The sequence below is a fragment of the Euphorbia lathyris genome, chromosome 1 (genome assembly GCF_963576675.1).
Source record: "Euphorbia lathyris chromosome 1, ddEupLath1.1, whole genome shotgun sequence".
NCBI classification, from domain to species: Eukaryota; Viridiplantae; Streptophyta; class Magnoliopsida; order Malpighiales; family Euphorbiaceae; genus Euphorbia; species Euphorbia lathyris.
The window spans coordinates 19583294-19604430 of record NC_088910.1 but is presented as its reverse complement, the minus strand read 5'-3'; the positions used below and the strand labels follow the sequence as shown (position 1 = coordinate 19604430).

General features: G+C 36.4%; 2 protein-coding genes across 4 annotated transcripts; one reads left to right on the top strand and one right to left on the bottom strand.

The window, feature by feature from the left end:
* The first annotated feature begins 2245 nt into the window (after nt 1–2245).
* On the top strand, nt 2246–8987 carry LOC136223782 (splicing factor SF3a60 homolog). Of its 3 annotated transcripts, none has more exons than XR_010686136.1 (13): nt 2246–2560; nt 2666–2785; nt 2864–2968; nt 3516–3658; nt 3815–3911; nt 4421–4585; nt 5262–5333; nt 6014–6172; nt 6372–6449; nt 7174–7302; nt 7456–7602; nt 8161–8398; nt 8762–8987. XR_010686136.1 is itself a non-coding variant. In XM_066011948.1 (12 exons), the coding sequence occupies exons 1-12, from the start codon at nt 2387–2389 to the stop codon at nt 8305–8307; spliced, it is 1536 nt and encodes a 511-aa protein (XP_065868020.1). In that variant the 5' UTR covers nt 2246–2386; the 3' UTR covers nt 8308–8829. The 3 variants fall into 3 exon arrangements, 1 of the variants encoding a protein (XP_065868020.1); XR_010686135.1 differs by having other exon boundaries at nt 8561–8829; XM_066011948.1 differs by having other exon boundaries at nt 8161–8829.
* A 772-nt stretch (nt 8988–9759) lies between these two features.
* On the bottom strand, nt 9760–18126 carry LOC136223773 (probable plastid-lipid-associated protein 14, chloroplastic). Its single transcript, XM_066011935.1, has 14 exons — nt 17970–18126; nt 17486–17802; nt 17357–17400; nt 16866–16944; nt 16356–16472; nt 15349–15531; nt 15182–15268; nt 14392–14498; nt 14222–14309; nt 13246–13326; nt 12884–12960; nt 12110–12245; nt 10547–10609; nt 9760–10471 (listed from the first exon to the last, which is right to left on the bottom strand). The coding sequence occupies exons 2-14, from the start codon at nt 17786–17788 to the stop codon at nt 9827–9829; spliced, it is 2010 nt and encodes a 669-aa protein (XP_065868007.1). The 5' UTR covers nt 17789–17802; nt 17970–18126; the 3' UTR covers nt 9760–9826.
* Nucleotides 18127–21137: the final 3011 nt, after the last annotated feature.

The window sequence follows — 21137 nt, the reverse complement described above, 5'->3', positions numbered from 1 at the left end:
GAATCCACGAGATTTATACCGCAAGTACCAAACTACTAGGCTTCTAATGTTATCTAGGCGGTGAAAGATTGGATTGATTGGTTTTATCTAAATTAATCTTACTTCTAAGTGATCTTAATCTAGGCAATTAAACTAGGGAGTTAATGGATTGATACGATAATATGAATTTCAACCTAATTTAACAATTAATTGATAATCTAATCTGAGTTGCTTAGGCCTAAGGTGATTAAACCTACTTATTCTTCTAAGGTTCCTAGTCCGCTATTCCTTTGTTACAGGCTGAGCTAGCTCTAAGGTTCAGGAATTTGGGTCTTACCAACTATGGAGTTGTCAATTTCATAGGTTATTTGATTAGGGATAATCAAATTTGACTCGCAATGTGAATCTATATCATATTTATACTTTTGAATGATTTAAACCAATTAGGTAAAGCATAGACAGAAGAAATAACAATTACTTAAGAAATCAACAATGGAAATTATATTAAAGATGGAACAAATACGGCACAGGTACAATCAACCTAGGATAAATAGGAAATATCTAAAGCAATAAAGAATAAAAAGAGAATAGAAATCCCTTTCTGGGAACATGTCGATCAAGCAATCGTCTTCATAGGATCGAAGGATGGAACCTTGTGAATCCTTGAAGCTGGAGGTGGATCTCTTCAATGGCAAACGAGGGACCTTCCATATATATTTTGTCATGTGTAATATGGACCCACATATATTATAAAAGACTTGTTTTAAATATTAAATAGAGCAACAATATATATGTTCAAATGTAAATTGTGGGTTTTTCAAGTGACGTGGAAGACCTAAAGCTTAATATAAGAACTCCTAGTTGACACTAGTAATTAAAGATGTAAACGGAGCGTGATGGGGACATTTTCCACCCCCGTTCCCGACTAGTCGGGGATGCATTGTCCCCATTTTCACGAGTTAGACATGAACACGTTTCTCTATCTACGTCCCGTGGGCATCCCCATTCCCCGGTTATAGTTGTCCTAAAAATCTTATCCACATTCTCTGTTTTCTCGAGAAATCACCGTTATGTTTAAAAAAATCAGTAAAATTTAGATTTTTTAAGAAGCAATCGCTAATAATACCAAACATCAACAAGCATTCTTAAATTTTTCAAACCACCAAAAACTAAAAAAATGGAAACATCAATCAACTAATTAAAATGTACTTAAATTATTAAAAAAAATCAATTAAAAAACTATTAAAACACATTAATAATTGTTTATAAGACATAAATTATAATAGTAAAATTATAAACATAATAAAATTATCACGGGGAAAAATCGGGATTCCGTCGGGGACAGGAACAGGGACGTGGATCATCACGGGGCAAAGATACCTTTCCCTATCCCTGCACCATCCCACCACGAAGGACAAAATAATCTCATTCACAATATATGAGAATTCTTATTAGTAATTGCCTGTCACACTTTGGTGGACACCAAGGCATGAATCTCCGCCCCATTTGCATCTAGACCTGTTCAAAAGTCCATGGACACGCCCAGTCCGTCCAAGCCCACTCTTCAAAGACTGGGTTTGGACGTATATGTTTCGTAATATGTTCGGTCCGGTCCAAGCCCGCTTAGGCCCGAATATAGAGTAGGTTGGGCTTGAAATTTGTCTCAAAACTCAGGCCCAGCCCAACCCAGCCATGAATTTTAATAATAACTTTAATTTAATAAATTTTATATTCTAAAAATAAAAATTTTAAATTTTTTCAACATAAAAATTTTCAAACCATATATTTTTTTTAGAATTGGTGAACATGTATATATTTTTGTTACTGTTTTATTTATTACTATAAAAAAGTATTTTTTTTATTTATGAGTGCGTTAATTGATTTTTATTAAAATAATCCTCTAAAATTTAGTTTATTGTATTTTATTATTTATATTTATAGTATAATTTTTTAGTTTAATTTTAAATTTTAAAAAATACAAAAATATTAGTTGGACCGGGCCGAGTTGGACTTGTGAATTAGTTCTTTTAGCTTGGCCCAACTCGGTCCGAGCCCGATGTAAATATAATGCAGGCTGGATTGAGTTTGGACAAAGTAATTATGTGACAAGCCCGGTTAGGTCCGGTCCGAGTCCAGTCCGGCAAAGCCCATGAACGGGTCTATTTGCATCCATGATAATGCCTATTTCCTAAATAATATCCTTTCAAATGTGGGTTTGAGCTATGCGTTGTCGTTTCATATCCATATTTAAACATCAGCTTCTTAGAAAAACGCATCAAACTCCGCTCTCTCACAAAGCTACATTTCTGACTCTAATTGGTGGGAGATAAACCCTAATATATCTGAATTTCCTTTCAAACGCCGTTAGAAGCCGACGCCCAAACTCCCAAAGGCGGAGGAACTCGGGATGTCGTCGACGCTTTTGGAGGTGACTCGCTCAGCTCATGAGGAAGTAGAGCGGCTTGAGCGGCTTATAGTTAAGGACCTTCAGAATGAGCCAGCGTCGAACAAGGATCGGCTTTATCAGAGCCATCGAGTTCGTAACATGATTGACACTATCTTGACTACGACACATAAACTTGTAATTTCCCGAGAAAATCATTCTCACTTTGTTAACAAGATTATTTACTTCCTGTGGATTTCTTGTTTAATCTTAATTTATGTATTCTTATTTTTTAACTTACAGGTTGAGATTTACGAAGATAAGGATAATGCAAGGAAGGACGAGATTGCAGCTCTTGGGGGCCAAACAGGGACTGGAGCAGGATCGAATGTGTTCAGTGCATTTTATGATAGGCTCAAAGAGGTATTTTCAGCTACTATTCATGTTATTGGTGAAGGTTTTGTTTGGTTTAACTGGTTTTTAAATGTTTCGTGCTCGTAGATTCGTGAGTACCATAGAAGGCATCCAGCTGCACGAGTAGTTGATGCCACCGAGGAGCATGAGGCACTACTCAAAGAGGAGCCCATGATCGAGTTTACTGGGGAGGTTTGCTCTCTCTACATCTTATGTCAATTACTACTTTCTTTATCTTAGCACAGTTTGCACCATGAACATTTATTTTAAACACCGGTATTTGTAGGTAGTCATCTCTCTCACTCCCTATTTATCTTATGTTTTGAACTGCTTAAAAGTTAAATGGTAGTAAAGGGCGGCCCGGTCGCACTACGCCTCCTCGCTGAGCGAGGGTCCGGGGAGGGGTCCCACCGCAAGGGTGTACTAGGGGCAAGCCTTCCCCTGCCAATTTATTTGGCAAGAGGCCGCTCCTAAGACTCGAAGCCAAGGCTCGCCCTCAAAAGTTAAATGGTAGTGTAAAAGTAAAATTCCGTCTTTCTGCTTTTGGTAACTATTAAATCCTGTGCTTTGGCCTCTAGAATTTGCTTGATTCGTGTTCTCTCTATTTCGTTATTACTTAACGTTATTATTGCTTATGCATGTTTCATTTTGATTTTTCAGTAGAAACAAGAACTTGCATGTTTCTTGCTCGTCTCCATATCTACTTTGAACTGATAGCTTGTCTGGATTTGATTTTCAGGAAGCATTTGGGAAATATTTAGACATGCACGAGTTGTACAACCAGTATATCAATTCAAAATTTGGGGAGCCTATTGAATATTCTGCTTACCTTGATCTTTTTTCGCAACCTCAGAATATCCCTAGGAAGATGAAGTTAACTAGGTAATCCACTCTCTCAGACAGACAAGTACTTGCATGCCTTTATACTTGCAGGCAGGGAATATGTTCATCAATGATATCCTTTTTTGTTCACATGCATCTTATCTTAATACATCATTTAGTGATTTGTGTTTCTGTTTCTGTTTTGAATTTTTGCAGGCAATATAGGGAATACATGGAGAATCTACTCGAGTATTTAATTTTCTTTTTTCAGCGTACTGAGCCATTGCAAGATGTTGATAGAATTTTTGCAAAGGTTTGTTTCATGTGTTATACTTCTGTGGCATCTTTTGATTCATTTGTTTAATAATTATGATGCAATATAATATCACAGGGTTCTTGATATGCTGAATATGAACTGTAATGTGTTTTTCAAATTCAAGTGATACAATTTCTTAATTATTAATATTGCCATAATATAAAAAGAAAAATGCTGACAAAGTGAGAGTCAAACAAATTGGAATGATTGTCTCAAACTTCAGTATTGCATCCTGTGAGCCATGACTGTGGAAGATGTATCTGGATATTGTATTATGATTTTATGCTAGTTTAGCTCTGCTGTCTTCAAATTACCAAAGATAGTTTGTTGTCAACAAGCGATTCCATCTCAGTTGGTTGCTACTTCTGTTGTCTCTCAATGAAGGAGTCCAATGCCATTGTTACCTTGTTCAGTTACTACTTGAAAATACAGCTATTGATGTGCAGATTCTGTTGTACCTCTTCGATTCAGTTGTGCTGTATTGACAGTTTAGAATGTTGTGGCAGGTCACAGATGAATTTGAAGAAGAATGGGCAATTAACAAAGTACCAGGATGGGAGAAGGAGAATCAAGGAATTGGGGAATTTCCAACTGAAGGTAGTTTGATCGATCTTGACTATTACAGTTCTGTTGAAGAACTGGTGGATGTGGGACCAGAGAAACTAAAGGAGGTTAGTCTGATTGTTTTCAGTTGTTTCACAGTTACAGATACTAAGTATGTTGCATTAGTTGCTCTATTCTTATTTGAATGTGTTAAAGTTATATGCCTTTTCTTGGTTATTTGTAATCTAATACACATAAAAAAAAAAAAATTGGTGTAGATCACTACCTGTTACTCTCCAGCAACCACCCTGGAGATCAAGGGATCTCTCTAATGAGCGCTTAACATAAATCACCATAGGTTCAAAAGGTAGAAGATCAGATGAACCAGAAATTATACCTGTCCTGTAACTAGATCCCAAACCTATAACAATACCTTAATTAGTGTCCTCATTGATGTTGTAGATGCTTGTATCATTCCACCTGGAGTCTATAGCTTCTCAATGAATTTGTTATAAAGTAATAAAGTCTTAAAAATTTCAGAATCCCTAAAAAAGGTCGCTGAAATCTTGAAACTGAAGATAACACCTTTCATTTGGGCAGATTTCAAATTTTCTTTTGCTTCGATGTTTTCACATTGCTTTTATTGATGGTAGCGTACTTTTTTTTCTTTTTTCTTTTTTCTTTTTTTTTTATTATCATGGACTGATTTTCAAATTCTATTGATTATGGAATCTTATCATGTGACTTCAATTACATTTTCTATTTACCAGTGCATTAATTGCTCATTATATGTTTTCATGGCAGGCATTAGCTGCATTAGGACTAAAGACTGGTGGTACTGTTCAGCAGCGTGCAGAGAGGCTGTTCCTGACAAAGGTTGCTCTAGTTCCTTACCTATTGGTTGCTCCTGAGCTTTTATAAATTGAAAATTGATATATGTCACAGTTATATAGAAGAATGTTACTGTACTTATATTGATCTCTCATCTGGCAAAGGAGGGAACAGAATTTATGTCTTCATATGTATTTGTATGTCAGTGTTCTGCATCTTAATTGGCATTGTAACTGAAATATTTTCTGTTCTGTAACTGTTATTGTTTTCTTTTTGTTAGTGTGTATGTGAAGAGGGAGGGGTGTGTATGTGGAGCAAATACATGCTATCTACTATCTTTTCTTTTCTAATGTGGAAGGCCTCCTATATATTGTGAACTTGTAGTTCCACAACATTAATCTTGATCCTTCATAGGAAGAACCATCTTTCATTCAATGCTGCATCATTTCTTTAATTTTACTTGAATTACTGTCCAGCAAACGTGAGAGAATAAAATTCAATATATTAAAAACAAAAAGCGGTGAGATTAACTTGGATGAAGGTTATTAAAGATAACCTCAAATTCTTAGATCTTTCTTATAATCCTACAATGAATAGGATTGAATGGAAAACAACAATCAATGTTGTCTTCCCCAACTAGTTGGTACTTTTTGTTTTTATTTTATTTTTTCATGAGCTTCCTGTACCAATTTGATGTGATATTTTTTTTAATACATTTGGTGCAGCACACACCTCTAGAAAAGTTGGACAAGAAGCACTTTGCAAAGGGTTCTCGTGGATCAGAACATAATGTAGGCATGCTTGCAACAAAAGAAGTAGAGAATTCAAAAGACATTGCTTTGGTGGAGGCCAAAATCAGAAGACTATGTGATTTATTGAGTGATGTAAGTTAAGGTCACTGAATAATCCTCATAGCTCAAAAGCTGATTGAGATTTAAACCTTGAGTTTTCATGAGTTTAGTTTCCATATCTTTACTGCATTTCAATGCATGTGCATTTAACAGTTCTTTATTTTTATCTGGCTGTCATTTTGTCATCATGTTGGTCTGGGAATGTCATTTTTTTTGAGTTATCCTTATGCAGACTATTGTACGGACGAAAGAAAATATTGTGAAGAAGCAAGCTTTGACATATGATGAAATGGAAGCAGAACGTGAGGAGGTAAGTTAACAACTTGTAACATAATTTAGACAATACTTTTATGACAGTTTATTGGTCTCCTTTTATCCGATTGGGTTGAATAAATTAGCCCTTTTCATTTGGTTTATGGCTTCACTTGTGTCATGGAATGTCAAATGTTATCTATGTACTATGTAGAGACTAGAGATATAGACAGCCTATGACTGACAGGAATTATGCTATCCAACGGCTTAGAAATTTGGAGGGAAGGTAGATGTTGGTGTGCCCAGACGGGGGATAATGGACTAAAATATCCGTTTTTGTTTTTGCTTGCACATCCAAGGTTTGGGAGTAGCACCTTGGCTTCTCCTTGTGCCTGACCTAATGTGAACTGTGCAAATGTCAATTTCCCTTATCACCAGTACTTACTTTTGTGCTTTCAAATCGAAGCCTCTTGTATGAAACTTAAACTTCAAATTTTTTCTAAAGAGATTAATATTTTCAATGGTCCCCGATATAGAGAACTATATTATTGAATTTTAAACTCAATGAAAGTAGATTATCTCATTAGGACGTTTCCTGATATCCTCTCTTGCCTGGGCCTCTGTGGTACATATTCACTGTATACAAAGATAATTGCATCTAGGAACTTTTTACAAAAGAATGGCATTTAGTCATAGAACTTGGTCAATCTTCTGTAGAAAGTTTAGAACAGTTGAATCTTCTATCTATTTTTCTAATAATAACTGGTCCTGAAATATGGCAGGAAGAGACACAAGCTGACACAGAAAGTGATGATGACGAGCAACAGATTTACAATCCTCTCAAGTTGCCAATGGGTTGGGATGGAAAACCTATACCATATTGGCTGTATAAACTTCATGGTCTTGGTCAGGTATCTTTCACCTCTTTAATGCAGGACCATATGAAATGGAAACTGTTCCTGTCTTGCTGTGTCAATTTTCCTTTTGCTAATTCCTTCAAATAAACGTTTTCTCTGAGAATATGTATGTCTCACAGCATGACAATCCTTTTTAATGCTTGTCAGGAATTTAAGTGTGAGATATGTGGGAACTACAGTTACTGGGGACGCAGGGCTTTCGAGCGGCATTTCAAGGAGTGGCGGCATCAGCATGGGATGCGATGTCTTGGGATTCCAAATACAAAGAACTTCAATGAGATCACGTCAATTGAGGTAAAGCTTTAATTCATCATCTTGAAAATATTAAGAGTTTGATGATTATGTATCTTAGTCCCCAGAATGGTTTGTGGCACTATACTGCCAATGTTCACATGCACAAGTAGATTCTTGAACTTAAAATCACACTTGGAAGTTGCAAATATTAACGAGGGCTTAATACATATGCAACAGCCTCTCCAACTTGCCCCCAAACGCCTAATGACCCCCTAAAACTTTCAAAAGTACCTTTTCGCTGCCTAAACTTGCTTAAACTGCCATGGGTAATCCCTTATTTCCACATGGTGGTACCACACACTCTACACGCCACTGGCAATTTAAGGAAGTTGAGGTGGCAGAAAGGTCATTTTAAGCAAGTTGGGGTTACAGAAATGTCATTTTAAGCAAGTTGAGGGGGTGAAAAGTTGTTTCAAGCAAGTTGAGGTGACAGAAAGATAGTTTTGAAAGTCTGGGGGGTCATTAGGCATTTGAGTGTACATGGACAGATGGGAAGTTTTTTCTTTTATTTAAACTCCAAATCATAATAATACTGTCCAAAAATAAACACTTCTGCAGGAAGCAAAAGAATTATGGAAAAGGATACAAGAGAAGCAAGGGGTGAATAAGTGGCGCCCAGATCTTGAAGAGGAGTATGAAGACAGAGAGGGGAATATCTATAACAAAAAGACCTACACCGATCTGCAGCGACAGGGATTGATTTGAGAAAACAAGGCCGAAGCAAAGCCCCTCCAGATGACCGGATTTTCGAGCTTGGCTTTACGCATCTGCGAGGGCAAATCCAAGCAAATACAAGGCATGAGTTCATTTCTAGTTCTAGAACATCATCTTTCCTTGGCCATGTATTGTGGACAATGAATCACTCTTTGAGATGACGCATATATCCATTAACGCATGGATAATCTTAAATGTGAGATGCGATTGCCTAATTTTCTATCTGTAATATGTCCATTGCCAGGTTTGTGCCTAGTCTGTTGGAAAAGCTTAACCTGGGAATAAACAGGTTCACTGGCCAGTTGTGTTAAGAGATTTCTCAGTGTAGTTTTTATTCAATGAAGCTTATTATTTTTGTTGCACAACTCATAGACACTTGGGTCTTTTTTCTCTTTTCTCTTTTTCTTTTTGTAATATTCTGATCATACATAGTGTTGAACCTCAGGTATTAAGAATGATTAGCCTGCACTCTGCAGTCAGGAAGCAGTTCTGCAGGAAAAGTTCAAAGAAAAACTGTGACCTGGGTTGCTATTACTTTGATATTTTGAGGACTTTTTTTTTTTTTTTTTTTTGTGACAAAATGGAACTTGTAGTTTTCAATGTTACCATAAAAAGAAGTTTTGGGTATGCTGTTTAGATGGGGCACATTTTTATCTAATTATTTTTCTCTACTTGGTTATTTCACTTCGCTATTTTTACGGGTAATTTATATCACATTTATCTTGTCGTGTATTATTTCCTATTCTTTATGACGTGAAGATTGATTAAACAAAAAATTTCTGTCATGTTATTAACCTCAACATGGATACCTAAAATTCTGCGACTTTAAATTTGCAATCCACTTATTTTGTGTTGAGTTCCATTGGTCATGTATGATTTACTGCCCTATGCAAACATATGAGAAGTACCACTGTTCAGAATAATATGCAAACATATGAGAAGTTTGTGTTATATTCGTATTTTTTTAAAAATAACATGAAAAAATATAAGAATACAATAATAACTTTAATATCCGCAGGGAAACAAAAGAAAATGATGCTTTACCTATTTAGTAACGCACTAAACCATTTTTGGATTAATAGTTTAACAAAAAATGACACTATCTATTTAATAACTCACTAAGAATATTTCAATCTCTTTGCTCCTCAAATCACTAAAAGTTTCTCCATCATTTCTAGAGAGTCTCCCCACCTCTTAGTGTTTCATTATAGGGAGTATTATTAAAAATGGTACGTCTTATCATTTCTTAAATCATTAAGATTCAATTTTTATTTATATTATTTTTAGATTGTGCACTAACTCTTGGAGATGCTCTAAGCCATTAAACTCATTAAGTTCATGTCATTTTCGTTTTAGCAGTCCGTGTGCACAATTGCCACCCCTAACTATCGTTCTATTTGGCAAAACATATTTATCTTGAATAAAAAAAAAAAAAAACCACTGTTTACAGAAATCAATTACAACAATACAAATTTACAGTTGCTTGATATCTACAAGACTACAATAATTATCAATCAAGACAAGACCTAGTAAACAAGAGAGCTGAACCATTTACCCCTCGAAGCACAAGCAACCTAGAGTCTACATAAGTCCCACAAACAACTTTTGACAAATCAAACATTTCAGGTGGAATCTGCATTCTAACTTCTTGAATTACACTTCCTGCAGACACAACACCTTCATCAATTGAATCACCAAATCTCATTGTCACTTCTTCTATGTCACTTGAAGCAAGTTTAGCAACTGGTAAGCTTGATGGAAACTCCTTAAACGGCACCACTTTCCGCCATTTTTTGCCGGATAGTTTCTTTGCCAATGAACTGAAGTTATTTGACTGACCAAATGAGAATCTTCCGTTGTTACTCTTTTCTTCCTTAATGTACAACCTTCTTCCTGATGTTAATCTAAATACTGAGTTTACTTCTAATTCTCCGGCTATGCCTGTCTTCTCGTGCGGCCAATTGTTACCGATCATGACTGTGAAGCCAATGTCGGATGTGAATGAAAGGTTGGTGTGTGATTTTGATGGTCTTGAGACGGTTAGATTGACATTGCCGATAAGAACACGAGCGGAAGGTTGACGAATGGTTAAACCAATGTGTCGCCCAGTGCAGTATAAGAGACGCCATTTTCCTGGTAGCAACTCTAGCCAGTTCTGCAGATGAAGTTTAAGAGTATTGTTGAAAAACTAAGAAGAGATCAAAGACATGTTATAGAGGCAAATGCTTACCTTTGGCTTTGAGTTATGATTTAGCATCTCCATCAATTCAATGAAATAGGCAATCCTATTACGCTGTCAAAAGAAGAAATCAATAGTCAGTCTTTGTTGAAGTTGCCCTATTTAAGAAGGATGTGAAGTGTAAGTATAGTGTTACGAATTAGATTGTGTCGGGTATTCAATAAAATAAGTGCGGAAAGGAAATTGCAAGCAAACTCAAAACACAAAATTTCATACAATTTTTTAAAACCTTTTTATAGGCTAAAACTATGAGCTAAACCAAACTCTTATACTAATTAGGAGTTGCAATAACAGGAGGAATACAAAACTTTGGACTAAAGAGGAAAATCCGAATCTGCCCGCAACTCCTAGCTCGCTGAGCTAGCTCAAAGTGCTAGAAAATCAGTACCTGTCGCCCCACTAGCATGCTGAGCAGCCAGCGAACAAGTACTAGTTGGGCGACAAGTACTGGTTTTCTAGCACTTTGAGCTAGCTCAAAGTGCTGACTTTGTCAGTATTATTGAAATTGTCACTTTTTGATTCGTTTTTGTTCTCGTTGAGTTTCTTCTCGTCTGTGTGTTTCCCAAACTTCATTGATGTCTTTCAGTGTTCCAACTCAAACTCTTTACGATTCCTAATTTGGCTTCAAATAGAATTATCGAGTCATTCTCAACATATAGATTTATGATTCCTAATTTGTTAGGAGTATCAACAGAAATTATTTAATTTTGAATACTTCCAAGTTTCCATGAAAATCTCTCAAAAGATTAGAGTTACACCAACTAGTATACATCTGCAATGGTTTTGGTAGAAGAACAGTTCCACAAATTCAAACACCATTTCACTGAGACTTAATTTTCTCAGAAGCCATTAAATCACATGGCTTTTACATACACGATTATTACCAAAATTTCCTGGAAACTATCAGAACCTATGAAGCACGGACACGGGTGCGGACACGGCAAACGGCATTTTTAGAAAATATGAGACACGGGTGCGGCGGGGACACGGCAAATTTTATATAATTAATTATATATATATTAGATATAAAAATATATAAAAAACATGCTAAATCACAAATCGGAATCGTGATGTTAGGAGAAGAACCCAGGAGAAGAATCGTAGCGCATGAGAAGGAAGAACCCAGGAGAGAAGAAATTTTTTCTGATTATTCCCAAACAAAAACGAAATCGTGATGTTAGGAGAACTGCGATGTACGCAGCACAGGGGTTGAAATCGCGATTTGTGCAGGAAGGAGAGAAGACCTAATTCTAATTCGTGCGATAGAGATTATAATTTAGGATTTTTGACAAATTGCATAATTGATCCTTAAATTTTATAAAAAAAATTAAAAAAAACCCTAATTTTTAACTTTTTTTTACCCCAGCCGTGTCCCGCCGTGTCCCCAGCCGTGTCCCATTTTCCGGCCGTGTCCCCGCCGAGTCCCCGAGTCCGGCGAGTCCGACTCGGCCACGGCGACCCCGGGGAAGAGTCCGTGCTTCATAGATCAGAACGGTTGGCAAGCAAAATTCATATAGCAGCAGTAAAATGAGAGAAGAACCTTCACCATTATACCTGAGCTCTGCTGTAAATATATTCTTCTGCAATGCGCACAACAGTTGAACCAAGACCCCATCTGATGATATCCATCGATGGAATAACTCGCCATCTGGGTCCGCACAGAAATGGGTGTCTCAGAGCATCCAGACAACTGAACAACATATTAAATTATTATCAGCTCTTTGATTAAGAGAAGATAAATCGCACCCAAGGTCATTTAAGTTTGAAAAATGATGTAACAAGATCACAAAAGTTCATTTTGTATCAATAAAATAATTCATCTTTGCATTTTGTACTAATAAAGTCACTTAGAACATTTTCAGATCAAATTCTTGCCAGAATACTGACTAGGAAGCTTAGTCAATTCAACCAGGTCATATAAGCGCCACATGCATTAATTTACTATCATGTGATACCATTTTCTCAAAGAGATTGATACAAAATGCAAGGATAAGTTATTAGCTTAATACATCCCTAGCCGTCTCCATTCGTTTAGAAAAGTCAATCGTCCCCTGTACTTTTGAAATATCCTATACCTCTGAACTTGCTTAAGGTGACGCATTGACTCCTAAAACTTGCTTAAGGTGACGCATTGACTCCTAAAACTTGCTTAAAGTGACCTATTGACTCCAAAACTTTCTTAAAGTGACCTATTCGAACTTTTCAAATGACTAAGTTATTTTATTGATACAAAATGAGCTTTTATGACCTTATTCGAACATTTTCTAAACTTAAAGTGACCTATTACCCATACTTTTGCTGTTCTACAAATGATGGAGAAGGAAATACCTTATTCTTTTCGAAGGTTTGGTTGCTAGTAACAAGGACAGAAGATTCCAACCTGCACCCGAGTTCCGATCAAGTATCTACATAAACAGACAGAAGAATTTACTGCCACTCAGAAAAGAAGCTAGTAGTAGTAGTTCTGCTGTAAGTTGTATTCATGGAACACAGTTTTGATCACATGCACCTTAATGAGCAAGTAGAATTTACTCATTCACCGTTAGATCTAGGCTTATTAGAATCCTAAGGTGGAGATTCAAAGTATTCTGGGGCTTAGATTTAATACGCCTATATCTAATGATGAATGAGCAAATTCACTTACTCATTAAGGTGCATGTGAAAATTCCTGTCATGGAACATATACTCACTTGGAGTCCAATACAACTAGATGGAGAATTCCTATTGAGTATTTGCAACATAAATTCCCGCAAACATGAAGGATCATTTCCCTGCAAACCATGAAGTAGATATTTTTTATAGTGTTTCTGACTTCTGACAAAAAATAAACAAAAAGAAAATCCATATTTAACCTAAGTGTTCAATACATCTGACAGAAAATGTTCATGTCACTAAATAGATTGCATCGTTTGTCACCAAAATTTCGATAATATCCCAATAAGTTCATAAAAATTTATTGTCTTGGTAAAATAACCCATCTTTGCATTTTGCACCAATAAATTCACTTCAAACATTTTCAGGTCCAATTCTCGACAGAGATACTGACTAGTAAGTAACGAAAATTTGGCTTGAAATTTTTTGAAGTGACTTTATTGCTACAAAACGTCTTTATTTTATTGAGACAAAATGAACTTTTGTAACTCCTACGGAGACATTGTTCAAACTTCAAGTGACCATCGAGCGATTTTACCCCAAACTCTTGGTTCATTATCAAGACTTTCAAACTTGTATTATGTACCAATAAAGTCACTTTAAGCATTTTCAAGTCAAATTCTCACCGACGATGCTGATTGGGACGCTTAGTCAATTCAGTTTTGACACGTAAGCACCATGCGTATCCATTGATTTCTGTACTTTCAAACATCTTGTCACTTCAGCTTTATTACTAATTAACTGAGGTCAAATGAAGGTAAGACAAAGGGAGTGGCACGTGGTAGTCACATGGAAAAGCTGAATTGACTAAGCATCTTAGTCAGCATTTTCAAAGTGACTTTATTGGTAAAAAATGCAAAGATCAGTTATTTTATTGAGACAAAATGAACTTTTATGACCGTATTAGGACATTATCCAAACTTAAGTGACCATTATCTAAACTTAAGTGACCATTATCTAAACTTAAGTGACCATCAATGCCATTTATCCTAAGTCCATTGTCAAGAGTATTACCTCTTTCAGAAAGGATTTGAACCTTGTGAAGATTAAGGGATCCATGAGTTCTTGCAACACCATTTTTGCCATCATATATCCAACACATCTTTGCAAACATGTGAGAAACAGAATTAGCTTTAAGTAGATCTGCTAGAATTGCATAGTTACATCTGTGAACAACACAATACCTCATGTCAAATGCAATCATCATCTGTCGACGATCTGTGCAGTAGTCTAGTGTATTATTATTTGGACCATCCTCATAAAAGTCTGCTGCATTCCCTAGTATCCCTACCTAATTCAAAATCAATTTTGCAGTAAACTAACGGAAGTAATGCGTCTTAAAGGACTAGATTTTCCAGCAATGTTCCAAATCTTCCATAAATGAATGGCATAAGAAAGTAAAATAATAGTTCCAAGGAGCTAAGCAAATCAAGGGGGATATTCACACGTTTGTAGTCAATCCTTAGACTATTTCTCTATTCATGGTGGATTTGAAACTATTTTCGAATTTGTGGTTTAGTTCAATCTGCCAATCATAATGGCGTGCCAAACATTTTCTTCAGAATTTCAAAGCAGTCCGCCTATCAGATGGGCGGACAGCACGGTGCCAGTCCGCCTGTCTCACAGGCGGACTGTTAGAAAGAGCAGCCCACCTATCAAACAGGCAGAATGTTTCTGAAGCATGTAAAAAGTTGTCTGGCACGCCCCTGTGACTGGAGAGTGGGCTTAAAACACCAAAAAATCTGAAAATAAGTTCAAATCCACCATAAATAGAGAAATAGTTTGGAGATTCACCATAAATGTGTCAATATCCAGCAAATCAATGAGCAGTCAAATTATTTATTAGTCATGCTTGACCAGAAATCCACAGCGGCTTTGAAGGATTTACAGGTAATTGATAACTACTACAGACCTATGAGCTACGGCGTCTGACTTTCAAATTTTCATGTCACAAAACGAAAAAAAGGTGCTTACTTTTATGTGTCTATCGACTGGGCTTATGTGAACATTCTCCAGTCTCAACTCAGTATGAGCAAGTCCATGGCTGTGCAAGTAATTCACCTGAAGGATACAACATTAATTAAATTGAATGTCACAGACTACAAATTCTGCATCAATGGAACAGAAAAATTAAGACATACTCCAATCAAGAGATCCCTCATTAATAAACGTATCATTCGCAACTGCCGAGAGACTGCTGGTCCTCCAACTGTATCATCTCCCACTTTCCTAACAGATTCTTCATCCAATGCAAGAGTAGCTTCTAAGGTAGGAAGCCAATCTGATTGTTGAAGCCAGTGCCTTAAAGAAAAACTGCCATGATACTAGCAAAAACAAGGAAATAGTGAATACAAGAAGTTGTGAAATTTCTCTTTTTGTCTAAACTGTAAGTTCTTAATATTCAGAGACAAAAAAAAGGAGCTCAGATTTTGTCTAAACTCCCAAGGGAAACCCGTGAAAAACATGGTTATTAAAGGCACATGATGCAGTAAGGCGCAAGGGGTCTTAGAGCCTTGGCGCAAAGGGCACACCTGAGTGACACAAGGCGCACTAAAAGAATAAAATTATATAAACTATAAATGATAATATTCAAAATATAAGAAATGGAAAATTCAAAAATCAAAATGTAATAAATAATAAATCATGTCAATAATCTTAATCATAAATTCTAACATCCAATAAACCCTATATTCTAAATTTCAAGTGTTCAACTAAATAGTAAATACTAAGTTGACTAATAGCTACTTCTCATCAAAAGTCTCCAAATTCATCAATCATCACCATTGCTCTCCTCATTTTCAACATCGTCGAATTATTCTTCAAATTCTGATCCTCTTCATACTCATTTACCAAATCAGTTTCCCATGACATATTTGGGTCTCTTCAAAGTCTTCCTTTGTTTCTTTCTCTTTTTGTTGTTTATTTTGGACACTAGACGTGTCTAATCCAATGGTGGAGATTAAACCCCCCCCAAAAAACCATTTGAGGTGTGCCTCTTATAACCACGGCCACAGGCACAAAGGCAAGCCTTAGTGCCTGCCTTTGGAGGTGCCAAGGCACTTGGTCTAGTGCCTTGTGTGTCTGGAGCCTTGTCGGCCCTTAGCATACAGAAACATACTAACTTTGTCTATGAGTGTAACACACTTACCCCATGTACAAGGGTAAACAAGGCACGCCCAGTAGTTGTAGTTGAGCAGACATAACCATGAACTTGCATTGAATAAGAGTGGTAGAGAAGTCTGCGTCGAACCAACTTCTTCAACACCTATAAGATACACTTCAACAATCAAACCATGGCAGATGCGAAAATACACACCTCAACTAAATAGGAAAAGATTATACTTTTAGGCCTATAAATGTAAATGTTGTTTGCTTACTTATTTGCGCTAAGAGTTTTAAAACTTGTGCTCTTATGTATAATTGGCTCTCATGAGATATGAGAGTTGGGAACTTTGTAAAAGAAGAGATTTTCTTTCATGTTGTACCAACTTGCCTATTACTAATGAATATGTGATCCTCCTCGCCCATGAGTACAGGCGAAAAGCCGAACCACGCAAATCTCTTATTCTTATGATTGTATGTTTAATTTTTTATTCTGTGTATCAAGCTTATTATAATCAACAACCGGTCTAATTCCTAACAAATCCATTACACAAACCTCTATTGCACGCTTTCCTCTTCGTTGAGCTTGTGGACTTTCAAGTTGTCGAAGCACAACTTTGGTGTTATACAAAGGGCTGCAATTTCACCATGCCAGACATTAATTCACCATCATTTTAAACAAAATGTTAGGCCCCATACATCAGGTAACCTGTACTTGGTTAAACAATCTGATTGGCCCTTGAACTTTAGAGATATCTCATTAGTAGTCCCTTGAACTATTAGCCCCTTGAACTTTAAATTAACCTCTTAGCCCCTTGAACTTACTTAAAATGACCTATTGGCCACTGAAATTGCTAATATTGTTACACACTTCAACTTGTCTAAATCTCTATTTTGCTCGGCAATATAGAGGTTTTATCATGTCACTTAAAGTAAGTTCAGGAACTAAAGAGATATCTCTAAAGTTCAAGACCAACCGGATTATTTAACCAACGGGCATTGATGTATTAAGCCAAAACGTTATAGTAAAACCAAGAGAAATCTAACCTGCAGGAATCCTTCACAATGGCTTCATAAACTATCTCATCCCCCTATAACAAAACCCATTTCAGAAACTCAAATTAAATTCCAAAACCATAATTCAAAAAAATCACATTCAAGTTCATCATTTCATACCCGGCCACCAAGGCCAGCACTGAGTCGATCAAGCAATTCAAAATCAGACATCTTGAACCTCACTACATGCCCTGATTGTTCCTCTTCAACAGAATCAATTTGAGCATCGTTTTCTGATTCAATAGGAGATACAGAACTACTACTAGACAATGAACATCTCACTTTCCTAATTCCTCTCCTATTAGAAACACACAGTTTACGTTTCACAAACAAAGAAGTAGGCGTCATCAGTCTTGTCGACAAATTTTCACTAAACCATTTCATTTCGAGATGCTGGGTCAAACCAGCACCCGCCATAGCCATCACTTCAGAACCTCCTAAAAATCGATCACAACAACAAGAAGAACATCAATCATATCAATTTTTTAGTAATTTCGAAAATTGAAACAAAAACTATAATCTAGGTCCCTTGAATTTCATTGTTATAACATGAAAAACCAGAGATGAAAGTGTTAAATTGGAACGGAGGAATTAGGGGACTTACCAGGAACAGAGAGAAATTGAAGGAATCAAAGAGTGGAAATGGAGGAATGAAAGAGAAGTGTGTAAATAGAGAAGGAAGCGTGTGAGAAATGCATGAAAGAGTAAGGCTGATGTGTTGGCCATGGGTTTAGCTCGTGTCAACGTCTGCCTTGCCTGCATCAGCTCCAAATATCTTGGTCTTTCTATTGTTTGAGACGTGGGACAACTTGTCCGTCGTGTGACTCTCTTTTCTGTGTTGCCTTGGGTGAGTTTAGCATTTCTTAATACGTCGTCAAACTATGGATTATTCAAAGTTCAACGTTATCCATACATTGTCTTTCTTAAATATTAATATTCGGATAAATAATTAATTAATCTTAATAATCAAATAAAGTTATTATATTACCATGTTTTAAAATGTGGAGGATTAAATAGAGTAAATGGGTTTGGTTCATTTAACGATCTATTTAAGGTTCACCCGTAACCTAATCGTAGGGTTGTAATCGAGCTGAGCCGAATCGAGTTTTCGCCTGCTCAAACTCAGCTCGCTATAAAATTAACGAGCTCGAGCCAGAGCCGAGCTTTGGCTTGCTCAGCTCAGCTCATTAAAAATAAACAAGCTCGACCCGAGCTTCGAGACTAAAATCCTCTTTGAACTTAATTCATTGAGAAAATTATTTAACCATGAATTGTTTGTGAGTAAATCGTTAATTATATTTATGAAGTTTGCTCACAATAGCTCTTTAATTGTGTACATAAACGAATGCACAAGCAAAATTCGTGAATAAATAAACAAGAAGCTTACAAATAATTCGTCTATTACTCATTTATTAAGTTTGTGCACGAACTTATCTAATAGCAAATGAAATAATATTAAGTTTAAATACTTGTGAACTAATACAAAACTATATAGTTTTCTGCAAAACTAAAATTTGTTCATAAATATTCTAATCGAGCCTGCTCGCGAGCTTTGGTCTGCTCAAGCTTGGCTCATTTACGAACCGAGCCAGTAAATTGTGTGCATGAGCGGCTCGTTTACAAATCGAGCCGACTACCGAGCCACTCATGAGCGGCTCGGCTCATTTACAACTCTACTAATCGGTTAGGATTATGGTTTAAGTTTAGTCTGGCTAGGCTAATCCTAAGACACAATTCATATACACAAAGATTAAAAATACTGCAAAAGGCAATTCCTTTCTCCATGCACTCTGAAGCTGCTGCCCCCTTGTCCTCGATGTGCATTCTTAGTTTGTGGAACGACGATGACTGCTCCTCTACTGTAGCATTTTTCTAAATCGGTGATACAGATTCAGGGTCAATTGTTTTTGCTCTTATTCAATAGATCTGTGCTATAAGAGATAACCTTAAATATGTTGTTTGTTTATTGATAGGTCCGAGTTCATTACTCGTCCCTTTGAGGTTAGAGATAATATATAACGACTATTAAAGCCTTAATTAGTATCAGAGCTCTTTAGCTCTGTGTTCTATTTGTTAGGAACCTTTTTTTTTTTTTTTGCATGTTTTGAGATTCTTTTGATTGAATAAATATATACTTGGTTGAGTCGTGTCTCAGATCTATGTATTTTGTGCGTCTCAAGATGATTTTAGTTTGTTGAAATTCACCCCATGGCCGTTGGAATTTTCTGACGTGTTTTAGTGATTTAACGCGCGCGATTTATGATCTATTTGCACTGTTTCGCTAATTTTCAGTTGCCAAACCCCTAAACCGACCATGCAATCAAACTCAGAGACCCTGAAACCCCTCACTAGCCAAAAGTTGGGAACCGTCGGATGTCCGGACGGCGACGCGTGGCCTGTACGCACTGCCGAGCCAATGCCCACACACGCAGTGCGTGTGGTGTCCCTGGACGTTCATTCAGCATCAGTTTTTTTCAGTATGTTCGTCCATTTATTTATGATTTTTCTGTAATTTTTAATTTATTTTTAGATATACAAGATAATTAATACTGACTTAGTATTCTGTAATTATTTTTAATGTGTAAAAAATATTTCAAATGCCCAGAAATTTATATAAATTAAAATTAAATTACAGAAAAGTAAAACGTTTTTCAGATTCTAAAAATTAAAATTTTCATAGGCATGCTTCTGATTAAAAGTAAAATTAATAAACGATTGATTATACTTCTTAGTTTTTAGATATTCAATGTGTATTTTTAAATATATTTTGAATATCCGTGTGATTTAAAAATAATTATTAAAAATCTTTTTATAATTAATTGATTATTAATTCATGATAGATAATCAAAGATTATTTTTAAAAATTATATATCGTCCGTTGCATATAACTGTATGAATATAATCTGCTTGCAAATATTGTAACCAATAAATTCATACACACACCTAATCCGGAAAATTATTTTTGTCGTGAATTGCATGTTCCTCAAAGAAATGGATCAATGTTGACTTGGGTTCCATGGATGAGTTAGCTAGCCTCTCTCCTAAGAAAGTCAAATCCAATGAGGGGAATGAGGTTGGGAAGGGGAAGCGCAAGGTTGAAAGTGAGGAAGTTGAGCCGATGCCCGAGGGTGACAAGTATGTGTCACCTAAAGAGCTTCCTAAAGGGCTTCCACCTTTAAGAAAGTTACCACGTGACATAGCATGGGATCCGGGAGATAGTGCACCTAGTCCTACATATGGTGAGTTGAGCTCTAAGAAGAAGAATGAAGGTTACTCTATGATGCCTTTTGATAGAACCGAGACGTCTAACACATGCAATAGGCAAAGGAATGAAGTCACTCACGTGGTAAAATCTGAACTTATTCTTTTGTGTTTTATTGAAATATATGTGTTGGGATCTTTATTGTGTATGTTGAGAGAGAACCTATCCTATGAGTCCATAAGGGGTGATCTTGTAGTGAAGAATGTGAGCTTTAAAGTATTTATTGAAGGGGAGTGGCTTCCCAGGGAATATAGAGATGGTGGAAGAAATTCAAGACTTGTGGATTAGTGTCCAAGTTAGTAAAGTGGCGAGTCTTGAAGTCCTGAGATTGTTAACCCAAGGCAAAGAGGGAGCTAATACAAGTGTTCTTGGGCTCACTATGAAGTGGGTTTGCAAGTGTCACCGGGATATCCCATTTGATGTCGGTTATGAGCGAGTGGATGTTGAGCATAGCATCTGGGTTGATGGCGTGAGGTATATAGGACTCTAGGAATATTCAAATCAAAATCA